Source organism: Mytilus californianus, unplaced genomic scaffold (genome assembly GCF_021869535.1).
Source record: "Mytilus californianus isolate M0D057914Y unplaced genomic scaffold, xbMytCali1.0.p SCAF_5, whole genome shotgun sequence".
NCBI lineage: Eukaryota > Metazoa > Mollusca > Bivalvia > Mytilida > Mytilidae > Mytilus > Mytilus californianus.
In genome coordinates, this window is record NW_026262701.1 from 68,122,069 (window position 1) to 68,140,821 (window position 18,753).

Genomic DNA, 18,753 nt, shown 5'->3' on the forward strand with positions numbered 1-18,753 from the left:
CTTTTTGGGGCCCTTTATAGCATGCTGTTCAGTGTGAGCCAAGGCTCCATGTTGAAGGCCATACTAATAATTGTTTACATTTTACACATGGTGACTTGGATGGATAGTTGTCTCATTGGCACTCATACCACATCTTCTTATTTATAAGTAGTTCATCAACTGTATCACTAGCCTGTTTTGCACTAAGGTTATGAGGTCGAGCCCCACACTTGGCAGATATGTTAGACTCTAATCTTAATTCACTACGATTGCTAGTTTTTCTGCCGAAGGTCAGTTGATCAAATCTCTCTGGGCAATCGGGCTGCATCCACTATCAAGAGCAGGCCACCACAATATAGCCAATGTGTTGAAGGTGGCTGTAAACACCAACAATCAATCAATATGCTGAAAGTATTCCAGATTAAGGTTTTATTGCAGGTACCACATGAACTTAGAATTGTCAATAATCCATTAAAATGAGGTCAAGGTCAGATGAACATTGCCAGATGGACGTGTTCACCTTACAATCATTTCATAAATATAGACGTCCCATTGCTTATAGTATCAGAGAAATGGACATAACCACCAAAATCCTTATGTTCACCAATGAACCATAAAAATGATGGCAAGGCTAGATGAACCCTGCCAGATAGACATTTTTTCAACAATTATTCGATACACAAAGTACAGTTGACCTATTGCTTATACTATCTAAGAAACTGACATAATCACAAAAACTTAACTTTAAAGAAGTATTTGGACACAGTGCAGACAAAAATCAAAATAATATGAAGGATTGAAGAATTTGACTATTTTGCAAATTTAAGTGTAATTTATCGTACCTCCATCTTTAAAGGTTTCAAACTGCTAGTACCTTCTTTATAGGAGAGTGTGCATTCAGATGGTCAATAGTTTTCCTTTTGATGTGAGTGTCTGCAGATAATTTGTGATGAACCACAAAGGATATAAGTCATCATCCATCCATTGTGCAAATATCAATCAACAAATACAATAATAACTTAATCAAGAAATAATGGAACAGAATATCACATATGGTTATGTCATTTTTCTTTCTTTCTCAGCTCTTCTCTCTCATAATGATAAATCTATCCTTAACACTGGTTAAGTTACCAGTAAACAAAAATTCAATAACTGAATCCTTATCTCTTATAACACTAAAACGTTATCAACAAAGCTTGATGTTGATAGCCACATTTACTTTATTCATAGAACAAATTGTATTGGAAACTTTGACATCAATTTTGCTATGATTTCTCTTTGATTGGTATAGTTCTTTCCCAAAGTCTTTATTTCAAAACTGACTATTGTATTACAAATATTGAAGAGTTTACAATACAAATAGTTTTCCTGATGTGAAGAACTGACCCTAGAGAAAAGTCTATGGAATTTGATTTGAACTTTTTTTGCAGTTGAAACAAAATAATATTTAAAAGTTCTTGTGATTAAACAGATGTTTATATAACATTTCATCTCAAAAATATGCAAATTTTATTTTTAATAGGATAACTATAAAATAATAGACGTCTACAATAAATATTTTCTGTTATCATTCTCTTGATAAGTCAGCTCTTTCTTGAAACTGTCTTTCAACCGCCTTGTCTAATGCTTTCATAAAGTCTTCTAATGTTACAGAAGAACACTACAAAAGATAAAATATGAAATCATGATTCTGTAAAAACTAAGATTGTCAAGACATGCAAAAGAGGTAGAAAATCGAAGGTGCATTTCTCGACAGCTGATTGAATTATTATGGCATGGTGTGCAAATCAAATTCATTCTTATCACAAATTTGTAAATTTAAAAAGGATCATCAACGATCCACTCATGTATAACATTGACACAATTTATAAAACAAATTTAAAAAAAAAGGTATCTACATCAGAATTCAAAGTTTTGACTCATGACATGTTCATACTACCAATAAATGTACATCAAACAATGTTTTGGGTAAAAAATACACGTTGTAGTCCTACATGGTCCATAACTTTTTTTGGATTCCATAAAATACTGAAGAGAAATTCCTTTCTCTATTGCTATCAGTTATCCTGGATAACTGTGCTTTAAAAACCATTTTTCACGGTAGGTGTAATGCTGGACATAATCTTAAATTGGAAAAACCGAAAGACCATTCAAAATAGACTTGGTGATTTAGATACAATTTGGTATAATAAAAAAATCGCTTCCTCAGCATAACTTTATTTACAGTGAAACCTAACTGTGATCAACTCAGATCATTTGAGGAATTTTGTTAGTCCAGTAAAAGTCCTGTTTGTTCAATACATTTCTAACTCTGATGAATCTGAACCTGGTTGATTCAAATCTTTGTCTACTCAAGCATATTTTGTAATCCTCGCTGATGAAGAAAAAATACAATTTTTATTTTTAAGGTTTAAAATCAATGTTCAAAGTCAAATACTGAAAGCTGATGTTTTTATAGTGGATTCAAATTAGTTTCTGTAATTAATACTATGTCAATCAATTTGCATGTACAATTGTACAACAATCAGAATATTGTCATTGGTTAACACTTTTACCCAGGATAATAATGTAATGAGTTCAAAGACCCATGAGAGGAATATAAAAAAAAGAAAGATGAAAAATATCTATAATCAAAAGTATCTGAATAAATGATTTAAAAATATTTAGGGTAAAATTATCATCTAAACGGAAAGCTGAATGCAAAGATCTCCAACAATCTGTTTCATTCTACAAGTACTGTCCTTATTTACATTGAACTATCTTTGTAAACATAAAAGGATAAGATATGATATGAACCATTATTTGACCTCTAAAATTGCAATAATAATAAACTTATTCAAGCCTTTCAAAATTATGATTATTTCATTGATAAATAAACAGGATAATATAATTTAGACACTTTTGTGAAGAAATGTCACTTGTGATGTCACTATGACATCATAAACATATAGAAATTTACGTATTTGACTATCTTTTTGGGTAAAGATGTTGCCTATGTCTAACTAATGACAAGATCTCAATATGAGGCTATTTATGAAGGTTTTGCAGTTTGCACTAAATGTAAGAAGTTTGAAGCACTATTTCAAATTTGTAAGACAAAATTCAAAAGTCTAAATACTGGTATACAACATACAAGTGTATTATGAACATCTGAACGATGTTATTTGGTTGTTTTATAATAATTTTTTATTTTTGAAATTCAAAGTGCCAAAATAGTGGCCTTATCATAACTTTTCCTTTATTTTGCAATATTACTGATGCAGATTGATTATTAATATTATATGAAACATTTGTTTTTGATTTTAAACATACTAGGACTTAAATAAAAAGTACAATATTAACACAAGTAACATGATTCAAATGGAAAAATATCTTGACCTGTATGACTTGAGTCTCAGATAATTTGAATAGTGATCTCAAGTGTCTTTGACTTCAACCTATCTAAGTTCAAATGTATTACCACTTTTTCTGTGTTACAAAATTGTACAAGCATTGTATGATCAACAAATAATAGTTTTCTAAGCTTTCTTCCACTTATCTAGGTTTTACTGTATTACGATTTTTCTGTGTTACTTACTTGTACAAACATTGCATGGGCAATAAATGGTAGTTTTCTAAGTGTTCTTCCACTTAAACTGTGACTTTTTCTGAAAAAAATTGTAAAATGTGAGTTGTCAATAATTTGTAGAAATCTGATCTCAATTTGTTTTTAAATCACTTTCACTTTTTACAGTTTCTCTCTTTTCATTACTTTTTTTCAAAATAATATTTAAACATAAGTTCATAAAAGTCATTATACTCCAATGAGCAGTCAATTGAGACTTTCTGTAGTATAACTTATTACTTAAAATCTTGCCTTCATGATCGTTTCAGCTGTTTACCATTTCCTTCAATCTGTTATAGTTTTCAAAATAATAAGCAAAAATGTTTTAATATATCTAAACGATCATTTTGAGCGCACAAATTAAGAATTCATGGTCCACCTAGCAAATAAGAAAACTGAAATTTAATGCATGAAAAACACTCAAATAGATAGACTATAAGACTTCAATAAACTTCAGAACTCTTCAGTAAAAATCAGAAACAGCATATGATATGTTGACTACAGTATAATTAAGCTACTTCTTATTATAGATTACATATGGTTCTGAAAAGGGAGTTTTTCGGCTTCAATCTTATCCAATGAGATGTAGCTGAAAAACTTCCTTAAATTGGAAGACCATAGATATAAAAATAAGAAGATGTGGTATGATAGCCAATGAGACAACTCTCCACAAGTGACCAAATGACACAGAAATTAACAACTACAGGTCACTGTATGTCCTTCAACAATAATCTGTTTATCGCTAATTTTCTAGGCAACGTCAATGACGTTAGCTTTTGATGCATAACGTTCTCATTCTACTCAAATGAGAAAAACCAAACTTAGTCAAGTAGCTTGAGTTGAAAAAGCTCAATGCAAAATCAAAGAAAATCATAATAATATCGATTATTAGTGTTAATATGGTTCCAGAGAATCTGCTTTCATTCAATTGAGAAGAAAATATTTAAATGTTTAACAAGGGCTTGGGTGATTGTGTTAGAAGGGGACAACTTACATAGAAATGTCCCTGAGCTGTAAACTAAGTTTAGTTGCATCATTCTGCATGAATCTCATTACTTCTAATTGTCTCAGGTCAAACATTTGTTGAGCAGGACTTATTATTTTGGCCTGAAAAAAAAAAACATAATCACAATGACACATTTATCTTAATCTAGAATTTGTGTGATTTTATATATATGCAAGAGGTTATACTTAATGTGCTTAATATATACTTGTATAAATAACTTGCAGGTATCACAGTATGATAATAACATGTAATTGTTATAAGTGAACACTATCTAGTAGACGAAAAGACCAATGTAACTGGAAAATATGCCAGAACATTTGATGATGATGTTTTTTTGTGGTTAAAAATGGCAGGGAAACAAGCCTATCAACTGCATTAAATGCAGTTTACAATAATATTTCATACCTTCATTAATTCACATATACATGACAGATATATTTTATAAATGGCTCCAGGTGAAGGAGGTCCGATATACTGTTTAATATCTGCACGGTCAACAAAAGCAAGATCTATTGCTCCAGTTACATTTGAAGTCGTTAAAATCATCACATTGTTGTGTCTGTGGAGAAAAAAGAGAGAAAACTTTAACACATGAAATTGAGATAAATTTCAACTACTTTGCAACAAAATTAGAAAAAAAACCCCACAGAAAACTTTACATATGAGCAACGTAATACTCATAGGTCTGAAGCATGGTTGATGGGATGAGGATTGCATTATGCTTGATGCAGAAACCCATCTACGGTAGTATGGTAATATAACAACAAACCATATGTTAATGGTCTATCATAAGTTTATCCCCCAATACACACTCCTATTTAGAATGAGCAAACTGTGCAATTAGCTATACTCGAAGCTCTAAAGAAAGACACTTTCACCATGATACATTTGCACCTTCAACAATGGCCTCTCTCCAATATTGTAGTCCAGAATATAATTCATGACCAAAATACTTATTCTTGTAGAAAAAATTGCTTTCACCCTACAAACAAACAATATCAAGCTGCAGACCAAATTTTAAATCGTTCATTTGCATAGGTGCCAAGAAAAGTTTCACTTAAATGTTCCTTGTTCAATGTGTTTTGTAAAATTTCATACTATTGGCAAACAGGAAGTGGCTGCACAGCAGATGCAAAAAATGCTTATAAACTACAACTTTACATTATCAAGCTGCAGACCAAATATCTAATCATTCCCTTCATAGAAGACAAGAAAACTTTGACAGAATGACGAAATGATTGAATGACAGACAGAATAGCATGGCTACTAGACCTGCTTTAACAATTGGTGATGCAAGTAACAAAAATATGAAACAAAAGAATGGATAGACTGAAATGCAGGATTATAATGACTTACTTTTTTATTTGATCTATCTGAGTCAGTAAAGCATTTACAACTCTAATGGCATCTGAAGGTTCACTTCCGGATAGAGCACTTTTTCTGGCTGAAGTCAAGCTTTCTACCTGTAAAACATGAGCATTCATATAGACAGATATGTCCCATAATTGATAGAACAAAAATGTAATATTCAAATTCAACAGCAAAATATCCCTTTCTAGGTCCTCTAAAGATTATCTGATCAGAGATGTACCATAATTACTTCAACTCAGCAGAGCATGACTAAACAAGTATACCTCACAATATACTGTAAACCAACTTATTTTCGCAGATACTTTATTTCGCGTTTAGCCTTTTCTATCCAAATTCGCGGCAATTTAATTTCCTGATTTTCAAATTTACTTGATGTAGTTAGACAAGGAAAGATCCAGGTTTCTAATTTTTGCGAAAGTCGCGAAAATAAATTGCTCACAAAAATTAATTGGTTTACATTTACTTGCCATTGTGATACAATTATTTAGATTTCTTTTTAAACAATTAACATTTTGTGATATATGTACCTGTGGAAGAGAACAAAATTTGTATTCATGCAAATTATATTGCTCATAATGTAACTTTGTTATTACCTCATCAATAAGAACACAAACTAAAGACTCCTGGTCATCAATAAGCTCCTGAATTTTCATAAACATCTTCATCACCAATTTACCGCTCTGAAAACAAATTAACAAAACAGAACATCAATTCAAATAATACAAAACTTTAAAATCTATAAAAAAGAAAATAAGGCCATTAATCATACATCTAACAATTAAATGTTCTTGAGTTTTGGTTCTGTGAAACTGAACAGCTGGGCCCTATTTTACTAAAATTTTCAATCTGTTTAATTTAATGGTAGTTTTTATCTTCTAACACAAGATTTCAAGACATTTCTTGCTGCAGACATTTGAAGAAAAAGAAAGATGAATGAAGTTGTCATAAACAGTCAATTTACAAGTAATTGCTCAAATTTACTTGATTTTTTCAGTTCTTATTAAAGGGAAAATTCGCGATTTTTTACTTATCATCTTATTATGTTCATAATACCATTAAAAACATATTCACCAAGTTTTATCTGGATATGAAAACTAATAAAGAAGAAAATTGGGAATTATTAATTCTATTTATTCAAACTTCCTGACTTATGTGACGTAGTTTAAGTCTTTTTGCATGCCGGGAGTGGATTAATCTCATTTAAAGTCTTGTTCGTTAATCATCTAATAACGCGATTTAAAGCGCATCAACGACTTTTGGTGTATCTATTAACCAACTAACAATTCAGAAAGAAAAGTGATCAGCCGTGCATTTTTTTAAATTAAAATTTACGATTTATATTTTAAGGATTTCTGATATGATTATAGTAATAAAAGCAAACATACAATAGAATTTTTTTATGATTTTTTTTCGACGGATATTTTGAACAACATATATAACTGATAGTATAATAGAAATTCACGTTTGTATTCTCCCCTATTACTTCAGTCGAGGATTTGTCTTACTAAACAAATCCTTACTTCAGTCTAGTACTGTGTAAATACAATGCATGTGTATTATGCTGACACCACCTGGTAAAGGCGTGGTTAAATTCACGGTAATTAAAAGATTAGCATTATGTAATTTTAATCCTTTGATCTTCACTAGAGTGGTGTTTGTCCTCAAGGGTTCACCGTTGCAGGTATGAGACAGATTTTTTTTAATTATTAAGGGAGGAATATGGTGGCAAAATACCTTAATCGCCTTTATAAATATATATATTTTTAACATTTTGCATTTGCTCAGTTTTTAAATAAATAGGTGAGTATTTTGTTGTAACATCAAAATTCTGAATCACTTTTAATAAAATAATTATATAAATATTATAAATGGCCCACGAAAACGAGCGTATAAATCAAAACAGTACTATTTTAAATTATCATCGGTAACCTTGAATATTTAAATGTGCAGAGAAAATTATCAGTTACAAAAATATAGTTTTGTCGTCCAAAGCGATCTTCATTTACCTAATCAGGAATGCCCTTATTAAAATATTATAAATCTCACAACGTATTTATATAATTCTTAAGCTATTTGACCAACGATGTTTAAAAAAATGAACAGAATCAATCTAACGTCAACTTTCCTTTTTTAAATGAAGACAGAACGTTGAAATCAATTTTCAATGTGCTTGATATCTTGTACCTTTGTAAGACTTATCATTCATTCATAAACCCACTCTAAACCAGAGACATATATACGTCTGTTTAAACTGACAAAAAACTCCTAAAGCGGACAAGCAGTATATTCTGTAAATTTCTGAGATTTAATACAAAGAAATAAAAAAAATCCCGAAATGAATTTGATCCTGGAAAATATTCACATCCTCATTCGGTCTGAAAAAAAGATACGAATTTGGTATACAGAACATGCAAAAGTGTGAATGTTATAAAACCTAATTGTTATATCAGAAACCATTATAAATATGAACATGTATACGTAAGACCTCATGGGACGTCACCTAACCACATTCAGGTAATATTCAAGTAGCTCTGTTATACCCGGAAATGCCCCCCCACCCAAATCGAAGAACAGTATATCTTACAATGTGTATATTCCTGCAAAAATAAAAATAAAATGAGAAAAAAGAAAGAGATGAACGGTAAGTCACATCAAATTCAGATATTTATATAGTTGCTTGTCGTTAAATAGAGATCTAGTGTATACATGTCTCTGCGTTAACTTATAAAAATAACAGGAAATAATAAACTTGAAATAGATTTATGATGAATGCTTTGCAACTGCGACACCCCTTTTTATCACAGCGTACATGCATGCATTTAAATGACTGTCCGTTATGCGATTTAGAATGACAATCGTACGTACAATCCTATAGTTCATGGTGAGTCCTTTTCTATCAGATATGCGACTTTTCGTATTTATATTTTCTCTTATATTACCGGTACTGTCATTTAATATCTAATGCATAAGTGCAATATTAAGAGTGGTTAAATCCCCTACAAGCTAACTAAATAAATAAATCAACCCTCTAGCTGACCAGACGTTAATACAACTACCATCAGTCTATCCGGAGTGAAGTTTCTTTATTTCTTCAAATAGGCTTTTGGGGATCATTAGTGCACGTCCAGTGGCATATATATATAACATGCATGTCGGACCAGGAAAATGTGATGATGACGAATTTCTTAAATTGTTCGAAATAATCTTATTGAAATATAAATCTGTGATTTTACTATGTCTATAGCTTCGATGAACCAAAGCAAGTTAGATATCGACCTGTATTTAAATCAGATTGGTTCTGGATGTTTCTCTCGTATATTCAATATACTTGTATGATATTAGTTCTATATTGCGACTATCCATAGTTCCGTATTAAACCTTCCATCTAGGCGTATAAACCAATGATCGATAAGTGCCGCACATTTTGTTAAATCAATATTTGTATGTTTCAAAATGTCCATAATTATTTACAACGAGTATATACTTACATTTTCCCCAATTTACCCTTGGAAAATGTGTAAATAGATTTTTATTTCATCAAATTTTATTTTTTTTTAATTATTTAAATTTTCATAAATATCATTCTTTACACCAAAAATGTTATTTATAAACAAGCGTATGAGTTTAGCAATGACTTGTATGTCACTATCGGATACGCTATACAAAGTTGTATATTACACCTGATAGATTCAAAATGGAAGTTACATGTTATCGGCCGTGTACACTGATCAATACCCCCAGAAAAGAAGTGATGCACGAACTTGTTTTATGTAATCGTGTAATAACAGTTTTAAAGCCCGACAGGAAATCGCTTGAATACCTGTACGTGTCACCTCACAATACCTCTGGGAACAATCCCTTTAGCCATTCTGGTGATCAGATAAGGGAAGGTCCGAATTTATTTTAAAAAGTTTATTACATAAAACAATTATGAACAAACTAGATTTTCAAAAACAATTTTACACGGAACACTTATTTATAACTTTGACTTTTTAACTAATTTCAATTTCTTGTTTTAAATACTTCGTAAACAAAACAGTTTCAAAACGACAGACCATACTATTAGTACTAGTTATTTAAAAAATAATATATATAAAATTACATTTTCCGTATCAAGTTAGTTAGGAAAGGTTGCACAACCATGTCTATCATAATCTTTTTTGTGACCCGGTAAACTGTTTATGCTTTCCTTGTCGGATAAAACAACCGTACGCTTGACAAGATATCGACACTCAATTACGGCTACGTTAGGTTACTGCTTGTTTTGGTCCTTTGTGGTTTATAGATATATCGTGGTCAATATTCGGGGAGGATGTCAAAATGGCCGCATGCGGAGAATTGTTACTCTAAATTTAAAATCGATGGTGATCTCTTAACTTGCAGAATAAAACTTTAATATCTATGAATTTGTGCTTTTTTATACATAATGAACAGAATATGAATTTTTCATTTTTTTGCGAAGTTTCCCTTTAAGTTCAAATTTATAAATGACCACTTGTCCTTCAAAAATATTTTAGAAGTTTCAGTATTAAAAAAACTAATGTGAGCAATAAATCAATATTGAGGTTTAATGATGCTTAAGTAACTGTATAACAAAAATAAATGGTTTCTCATATAAGTACTTGTTGAAATGGCCCAATACAAAAATTGCTATAGGTGTTGTCAATGGTGGATAAGTAATTTGCTATGCCTTGCCATCAACACATTCGTCATCTGAGAGGAAAAAAACTTGTTTTCCCTAAAATCATTTTTTAATCACTTCAATTTTCGTGTTTCAATTAAATTGTCTAAAATTTCACTTATTAAAACAACAGATTATAAACATAACCATAATCTTCATATCTATGTTTATGTGGAGAATGTTACCTCTGAGAACCATTTAGAAAACAGACTATGACTGTTAATTTCTATCAGCTGTCCATATTTAAACCTATCAGATAGTCTGATCACTAATTTTTGTGCTAATGCTTTACACAATGAGGTCTTGCCAGTTCCTGGAGGCCCTGAAAGTAGAACACATTTATCTGTTAATTAAGTCATTGGTTGTTTGAGAAAATTCAAATTACTTTAATGCTAAAAGAATTCATTTTATTAGTTTTAAAAAAAGCTGCAACCATTTGTGCAAAGTTCTGAATCATTATCCTAGCATTTAGTCTGTTGGAATAATATAAATCTAGATGTGGCAATGTTGTTACATTCTATATAAAAACATGGACTACAACTTACACCATCTAGTGAATGTGTTTAAATGCTTGACAATGCCTATTCTTGTCCTTAATTTATCCTAATTCCCTCAAAAAGTAAGTGTAGCCACAGACATAAAATCAAAATTAACAAAAAATATTTTCCCAAAGGAAAATATCATTATGTCTTATTTGCCCGTAGCAATCCAGTCCTCTAAAATCAGTACAAAAATCTATTTCTATCTGCCCAGTAGATAAGCTCATAAAAAAAAACTGTTCAATACTTTTTTGAAGGATGATGATATTACTTCGAAAGTGTTCAAATATATTTTATTGTTGTAAAACATCTTTCTGCACAAGTTATGGAAAAAGGGAGTCCATGACCCAAAATCACTACACTCACATGACAAAACCAAAGGCAATGGATGAGCGATTTAATTGCTGTTATATATCTCTCAGTCACAGCGAGACCTTGTCTAATAAAAGATTATTAAAACAAGATAATTATGTTTCCCCATTTTCCTTTTAATAAATATACAAATTGGATGGTCAAAAGTAAATATGCATAAATCAGAAATTCTAATATATTTTTATCTTATACATGTACCAAAATTATTGTAATCACTTAAAGGTTGTTTTTTTTTAATGAAAAATTTGTAATTCTCAAATAAAATTTCCGAAAAGAAAAATAAATAACAGAATTTTTTGTCACTTGAAGGCTACATTAAAAGCTTGTGTCATTTCCCTCTCTTTTTAATATAACCTTACCATGAAGCAATATTACTTTGTTCCAGGATATCACATTTGTATCTACTTTTCTGTCAGAGAATAAAAGAGTAGTTGCTGCATAGTTCAACAACTGAAATATAATTCAGAATATTTTTCTGCAGCTAGATTTACTTTTTCATATACAATTCATTATATACACATAACTTTCAAAAGAATATCTAAAGTCTTGCCATAATTTTCAATTACTTTATATTATTTTGCTTTGTTTGACTACAATTCTGATTTGAAGTTAGAGACTAAGTAGTGGTTGGAACAAGATATTTTCACATTTTGCTCTTCAAATTGCTTGATTCGCTAATGAAGGGCATGAACTTTGAACAATTGACCCCAAGCTTCTTCTCCTTCCTTATATATGTATCTTCCATCTGAATAAGTCATTCCAATCAAGCAAGGGAAACCCAAGCAACCACCCAGAAACATTTTCTTTTAGTAACATTGACCTTTGACCTATTGACTCTTAAAAAAAATAAATAGGCATATTCCCCTTCCCTATATCTTCCACCTGTATATCATTTTCATTTTAAACAATCAAGGGGTACACAAGTCACCATTTGTTTCAGACACACGGACCAACGAAGCATATTATTATATGCTGCAGAATTTTTTTTCTGTGCACATGCCCATTGTATATGGGTACATACTTAACTTGACAGAAACTATAAAAAAATACTAAAAAGCAGCATTCAATTTAAGGAAGAAGTGAATCAATTTTACCTACAAACTGTACCCATGCTTCACAGGGAAGTCTTAACACAAAACCAAAAAAATAAAGTAGTCTTTATACTAATCAAACAAAAAATCAACCCAAAAATATAATTACATTTCCTTTAATATCATCATCAAATACTAAACTGTCCCACATCCCATGAAAGTCTGTAGAAGGTAACAACCAATGGTTAGCAGCGGCTAGATCTTCATCATCTAATTCCTCTGTACCAGGTCCATCATCCTGTAACTGGTACACATGTATCTGAATATTGTTCCCTGTTAAATCTATTCCCTGTAAATTATATATAGATTTCTATATTATAGATCAATCAAATTTATATCACAAACATTGTACTATAAAGACCACTGAAAATTGAAACATACATTTGTTGTTCTTTGGTTTCGCACGCTCTAAAATTTTGTAAACCTAAAAAAATTATTTACCGCAATTCCTGAATACTTTCTTAATTATGGCTCCATTTAAATGAAATCAGCTATTCAGTTTTCAATAATTCATCCCTCATTCCACAGTAATAAAAAAATATTTATCCCTCCTGAAAACAGAACTTTTAAAATTACATCTTCATCTCATCACTCTTATCATCATCCTTTAATCGCTTGCTAAAATATTCATTACAAATACAAATTACAAAAGATGACTAAAAGATAAAGGTTCATCGCATATTATGTATTTACATCATATATAATATGTCATGTATGTTACGGCTCAAAATATCTGGTGTGGAAATGAAACTTTTCCCAAAATCTCAGTCTACTATTACTGTGACCTTGACTAACGTACTGACCCAAAAAACAATTAGTGTCTTGTTTATTCCAATGATCATTCACAAGCTGAGTTTGAAGGTTGGACATATGGTTCGAAAGATACATGTATCATCATGAAACAAAATTTTGCCATTAATTCAGTCTATCAATTGCTGCTGTGACCTTGAACTAGTTGCACAAAATCAATAAGGATCTCTCTCAGCCAACACTAGTTCACATAACTTTTTTCAAAAGAGGGACCCATCTATAATATGGGGAAATTTTTCATTTTTACATAGATGTACTTGTGTTGGAGAATGAAATATAAGTAATCTATTTAATATAAAAACAGGTCAAAATTTCTGGTTCTTGCATGCCTTTAAATCGAAAGATAAACAAATGCAAGTTCACATGAATTATTACACTGTATTACCCATAATTATATTTGTAGATTACCTTTTTCTCTGAATTTGCTAAATCTGTATCACACAAAAAGACTGACTGAACATGCTCTTGCAGGAAGCTGTCATCAAAATCCATTATATACAAATCTCCATAAGCCATTTTATGCCTTTTTAACAAGGCCTGTACTTTCTCACAAACAATATTATTTCTAGCAGCGCTGAAAAAAACACACTTGAAAGTAAAAATTGCCCCTTTTACCACGAAGAATATGTTTGTTTACTATGATGTTCGGTATACGTCAATGATTCACCAATCCAACAATGCAAAATAAATCACAACCAAAAGCCAAATGCTGTATTTATAATCAAAACATAAAGATGATACATGTATTCCATTCTCAATTTAATTGTACAAGTACATGTATTACATATGAATAAAAGGAGACATGGAGTAAACTTCAAGACAACAACCCACAGCAGCCAATATACAATGTACTAGGGTCTATACCATGTATACAATATGTTAAGCGTTAAATCATCCAGTCTAAAATAGTTGTGAATAAATTAAACAGACACCATCTTAGATCTTACAACATCACAAAATTCTCCAAATACAAATGTAACAAAAAATTAACATACCTAAGACATACATGTAAGACCAAAACACCTGCTTTGAAAGGTAATGCATATGGGGTAGGGTTAAACTTCAAAATTAATGGTATTTATACATTGTAGATGTAGGCAAAATGAATAAATCATAAAATGTGTGTGGTTCTAGAAACTTTCAAAAAAAGATAGGGTAGGTACAATGTACATTTTGTACATGTTGGTAGGTACTTTTGTTTGATTATATTAGTACAAATCCAATGATAAGGCAACTGTACTACAATGTACATTATGTACTTCATGTATCTAAATATCTAGTATTGTAGCAGTTTTAAAGATTGAATAAAACAAAAAGAAACAGATACACAACCATGACAACTATTCACCAATAAAATTTCTATGAGGAAAACTATAAACTATATAGTTTTCCGTAGCTAGTTCATTTTGTATTTCATAAAAAACAATAAAAACATTCCTTTTTATCACTTGAGAGGATATGTTTAATGTTTTTATTTAAGTCATTTTGACTTTTGTTTTGCTTGTGTTTTTGTGTATTTTGGGGTAAATCTATGGACCTACCAATGTTTAACGATAACTAGCTAAATATCAATACATAAGCCCAGCTTAAACCATACCGCTTTTTGTCACCTTTACACCTTACAGGAAGTCAGTCTTTCTCGTCACAAGAGAAAATGTCTGATTACATCAAGAAAAGCAATTGTTGTACGACGTCAATCGTTCAAGTGTAGTAGTTTCCTGAATATCAATAAGATTTATTCCGTTAATAGGCAACTTTCAAATACAATGTACATGCATTTTCCCTTTCATTTCCTATGTCCAAATGCTTAATTTATTATGTAACAGTAAGAACCGATTGTTCAATTATGTCAGTTTTGCCAATTGACCTCAGGTCAACCGGTCTAACTCATTCATAAAAAACAACTTGAGATTGGTCTATTCTACAGGTTGGGGACAACATGCCAAATGGGGAAGATTTCCCAAATCGGGATCTATCCAGCCAAATGGGGAAAAGTTTCTCATTGTTCCCCAAATAGGTAACTATCCCAACAAATGGGAAAGATTTTTTTTTTTTAATACACAGTTTATACTTGAAATATGGCACATATTCATGATGTTCATGAATAATGCAGCAAATTTTCAAAAAAGTTGAATAGCCCTAATCTATTTTACTGAAGAAAAAAAAAACAGGCCTATGAAAACCTTGACCATGTTGACAAAGTGACAATGTTTAAGGCTACATTTTTAAAACCCAAAATAAAAATATGTTTCTTTAGACCAAAATGTTCCATTTTCTATAAATTAGTGCCGTTAAAAAGTAGAAAAAAAATTGAGATAAGAAAATTTGGCCAAACCCTAAAACCTAATCATACCCTAGGCCTAGATGTCCCCATACCTAACCATAACTGAATCCCATCTCTATAAAGTATAGGGACCCCTTAAGTGAAAGAAGACCGAACTTCTTTTACTTCAAGGGTCCCAACCCATATAGCTATACTAAACTATCCGTAACCCATACATAAACCTAACACAGGCTCTATCCCTAAAACCGAATCCTACCCTACATCATCCTCTTACCTAACCATAAATAAATCCCATCTAAAGTAGGGTATTGGGTTTGTTCGCTCCCATATCATGTTTGCACCACACACGTTCGCCCCTACACACACATCCTATCTATATTTAAATACAGGCTAAATTATAAGATGTTTTTTAGATGTACAAATGTATACTTTATATCAAAATAATTTTTTAATGTTGAAGCAATTTTTGTCAGTGTGAGGAGTTTGATTGCCGTTTGGTTTCTTCAGTGATATATAATCTGTTATATGGAATTACACGCCTTTCAAAAATCCTGGATCATTTCATCAAAATAATTCAATCACAAAACACTAAAGTATGTCCCTTTATTTTAAAACAATATAAGAAACTTATAACTTTTATTTTACATTAACTAAAACACAAAAAATATTATTTAAAACAAAACCCTGTTTACGTTTTTAGTATGTCACTTTATTCTAAAGCAATATAAAAATCTTATTATTTTTTTTTTACATTAACTAAAACAGTATTAAAGAATTATTTAAAACAAAACCTTTCAAAAGGGTGTGAACGTGTGGGGTGCGAATGCAAAAAGGGGTGAATGTGAATGGGATCGAATCGACCTGGATTCTTATAGTAGAGGGACCACTAAAGTAAAAGATGGCTGAAAATTTTGTTTTATGCAACATCAAATGATTACTCAATTTACTCAATTGGGGAATAGTTCCCTGTTTGACAGTTTGTCCTCAACTGTTCTACCAACAAAGGGCAACATTTTAAACAGTCATTAAAAGCAAACCTTGTTGGCTTCTGGCACACTTCAACATGGAATATTGGAACATTATTGTTGGTACAAGGAAGTGCATCCCCAAGTTCTGATACTTGGTCCATGTAGAAAATGAAGAACTTCTTGTTTTTCTTCCTTTTAAAGTCTTATATTTATAAATCAAAATCTGGAGAGTCTTCTTCAAGTTCTTGTGAAAGATTGTAGTGTAAAATGAAAGGGATACTTTGCAGGGTCTTCTTCAGCAGAACAGTTATATGTTATCTTGTTGTTTGATGCATATTTTTGTTAATTTTCAATTGAAATACGAGATTTCCTGGCTTTTTCAGAAAAGTTATTTTTGTATTGGCCGCGTTTCGTCTGCAGTCGTAGACTGGTCTGAACAGAGTTGTCGTCCTTATGCGAATGTCGTAATACATTTAGGCGAACTTCAATGTTTAAAAAAATATATTTTTTTGTTATTTTCTTTAAAACTATTTAAAACAATACACACCAAAGCTTTCAAATGATATTCGTAAGCCAATTAAAAGGAAAATGAGAGAATATCGCATTTTGAGGTAAAGTGTGGATAATATCATCCAGGTAACCTTGAATTGGTGATCATGTGATATGTGTTTTTGTGCAAAGTTTATAAATAAATAACACTTAGTGGTTATTAAATGTCATGTTTAAGTCTGCTTATAAGATTGAAGTATGATTTTTCTGTAAAACCATCTTAGCCTTATGTCGAATCCAATTGAAAATACCACCGAGAACTGACAGTTTTGACGTTTCATGTTGTCAAATGTTTTTTTTTATTTATCGTCTTTTTTATGTTCCAAATATTAATTCCTGGTGTCATTCTTTGGTCAGTAGGACTTATAGATGGATAATTGCGTTCAGCTGCCTTCCTTTCACATTTGTTTTTTTCGAGAAAAAAATATATACTGCTGGTGATGCCAATTGGTTCTAACTGTGCACCACTCTTCAAATTTTTTTCTCGTTTAATACTTGAAAACTCTACAGTTTTTCATATTCAGATGGTACCTTCTCCTACATACTCTACACCATTATTACATTTATGGTCATTTCGATCACATAGCTCCTCCCGTATTTATGTATTTATATACATTCTTGCAATAATAGCTAGCCGATTTTTCTAAAGTCATAAAAGATATAACCATTTTTCTTCCGGCAAACACACAGACATGGTTGAATCATGCTTGACAATATAATTTTTGTTCGTTATATCAAGATAACATAACGGTCAAATTATCGGACTTCTTATTGGAAGTAACGGACGGCAGCACTCGAATTGCCGATCTCAGCAAGTTTTCTTTTCTGTTATGACTTCATTCACGGAAAAACTTCAGAAAGGGAAATTAGAAATTATAACAATTAAATAAAATTTTGGTTTGTGTTGATCATACTATTATTTGCCGTCTTTTCGCAGTTTTCAATTTTGGTCATGCCTTTGTTTGATTGTCCCGAGTGTAATCATCAAAAACAATTCCAGCTTGATATTGGCGATTACAAGAGACAATATTGGACATTTTTAGAATAACTGTATTGTTACAAATAAAAAGACGAAAAAAAAAAATATACGAGAAAAGAGACGATTTCAATTTTGGCATAACAAACTTCTTAAGATGGCGATGTTGTTTATGTCCTATATGTGTACTATTACCACATTGGCTATATATAAGCATATATATGTCCTTATGAAGCTAACTTTAGTAAGCGTTACATGGCATTAACCAAAAAGATACTTTTACTGGTTTACAGTTACCACCGACTTTTGAATTCTTTCAAAATTGTTTCAGTCCGAGTCGTCATCAACATTTTATTTGTAAATACAAATGAATGTTTCTCGTAAAAATAGTATTAGACCAAGGATTTGTATAGTGAGGTATATTTAGTTTTCTCGTTTGAATTGTTTTACATTGTCATTTCGGGGCCTTTTATAGCTGACTGTGCGTTATGGGCTTTGCTCATTGTTGAAGGCCGTACGGTGA

At 31.1% G+C, this 18,753-nt stretch overlaps 1 protein-coding gene across 1 annotated transcript; it reads right to left on the bottom strand.

Annotated features, from left to right (window-relative positions):
* Window positions 1–1,009: 1,009 nt before the first annotated feature.
* On the bottom strand, window positions 1,010–17,139 carry LOC127701310 (pachytene checkpoint protein 2 homolog). The gene is made up of 11 exons (XM_052205195.1): window positions 16,775–17,139; window positions 13,862–14,027; window positions 12,753–12,932; window positions 11,912–12,002; window positions 10,827–10,963; window positions 6,554–6,640; window positions 5,946–6,052; window positions 4,995–5,148; window positions 4,578–4,690; window positions 3,557–3,626; window positions 1,010–1,639 (listed from the first exon to the last, which is right to left on the bottom strand). The coding sequence occupies exons 1-11, from the start codon at window positions 16,864–16,866 to the stop codon at window positions 1,547–1,549; spliced, it is 1,290 nt and encodes a 429-aa protein (XP_052061155.1). The 5' UTR covers window positions 16,867–17,139; the 3' UTR covers window positions 1,010–1,546.
* Window positions 17,140–18,753: the final 1,614 nt, after the last annotated feature.

Bases quoted from the DNA above. Each gene is read 5' to 3' on its own strand.
- LOC127701310 (XM_052205195.1), bottom strand. From the start codon at position 16,866: ATGGACCAAGTATCAGAACTTGGGGATGCACTTCCTTGTACCAACAAT. The intron at 4,691-4,994 runs GTATGAAATATT...TTTTTTTTTCAG, and splicing joins GTATATGTGAATTAATGAAG to GCCAAAATAATAAGTCCTGC. The intron at 3,627-4,577 runs GTAAGTTGTCCC...AATTTTTTTCAG, and splicing joins CAGCTCAGGGACATTTCTAT to AAAAAGTCACAGTTTAAGTG.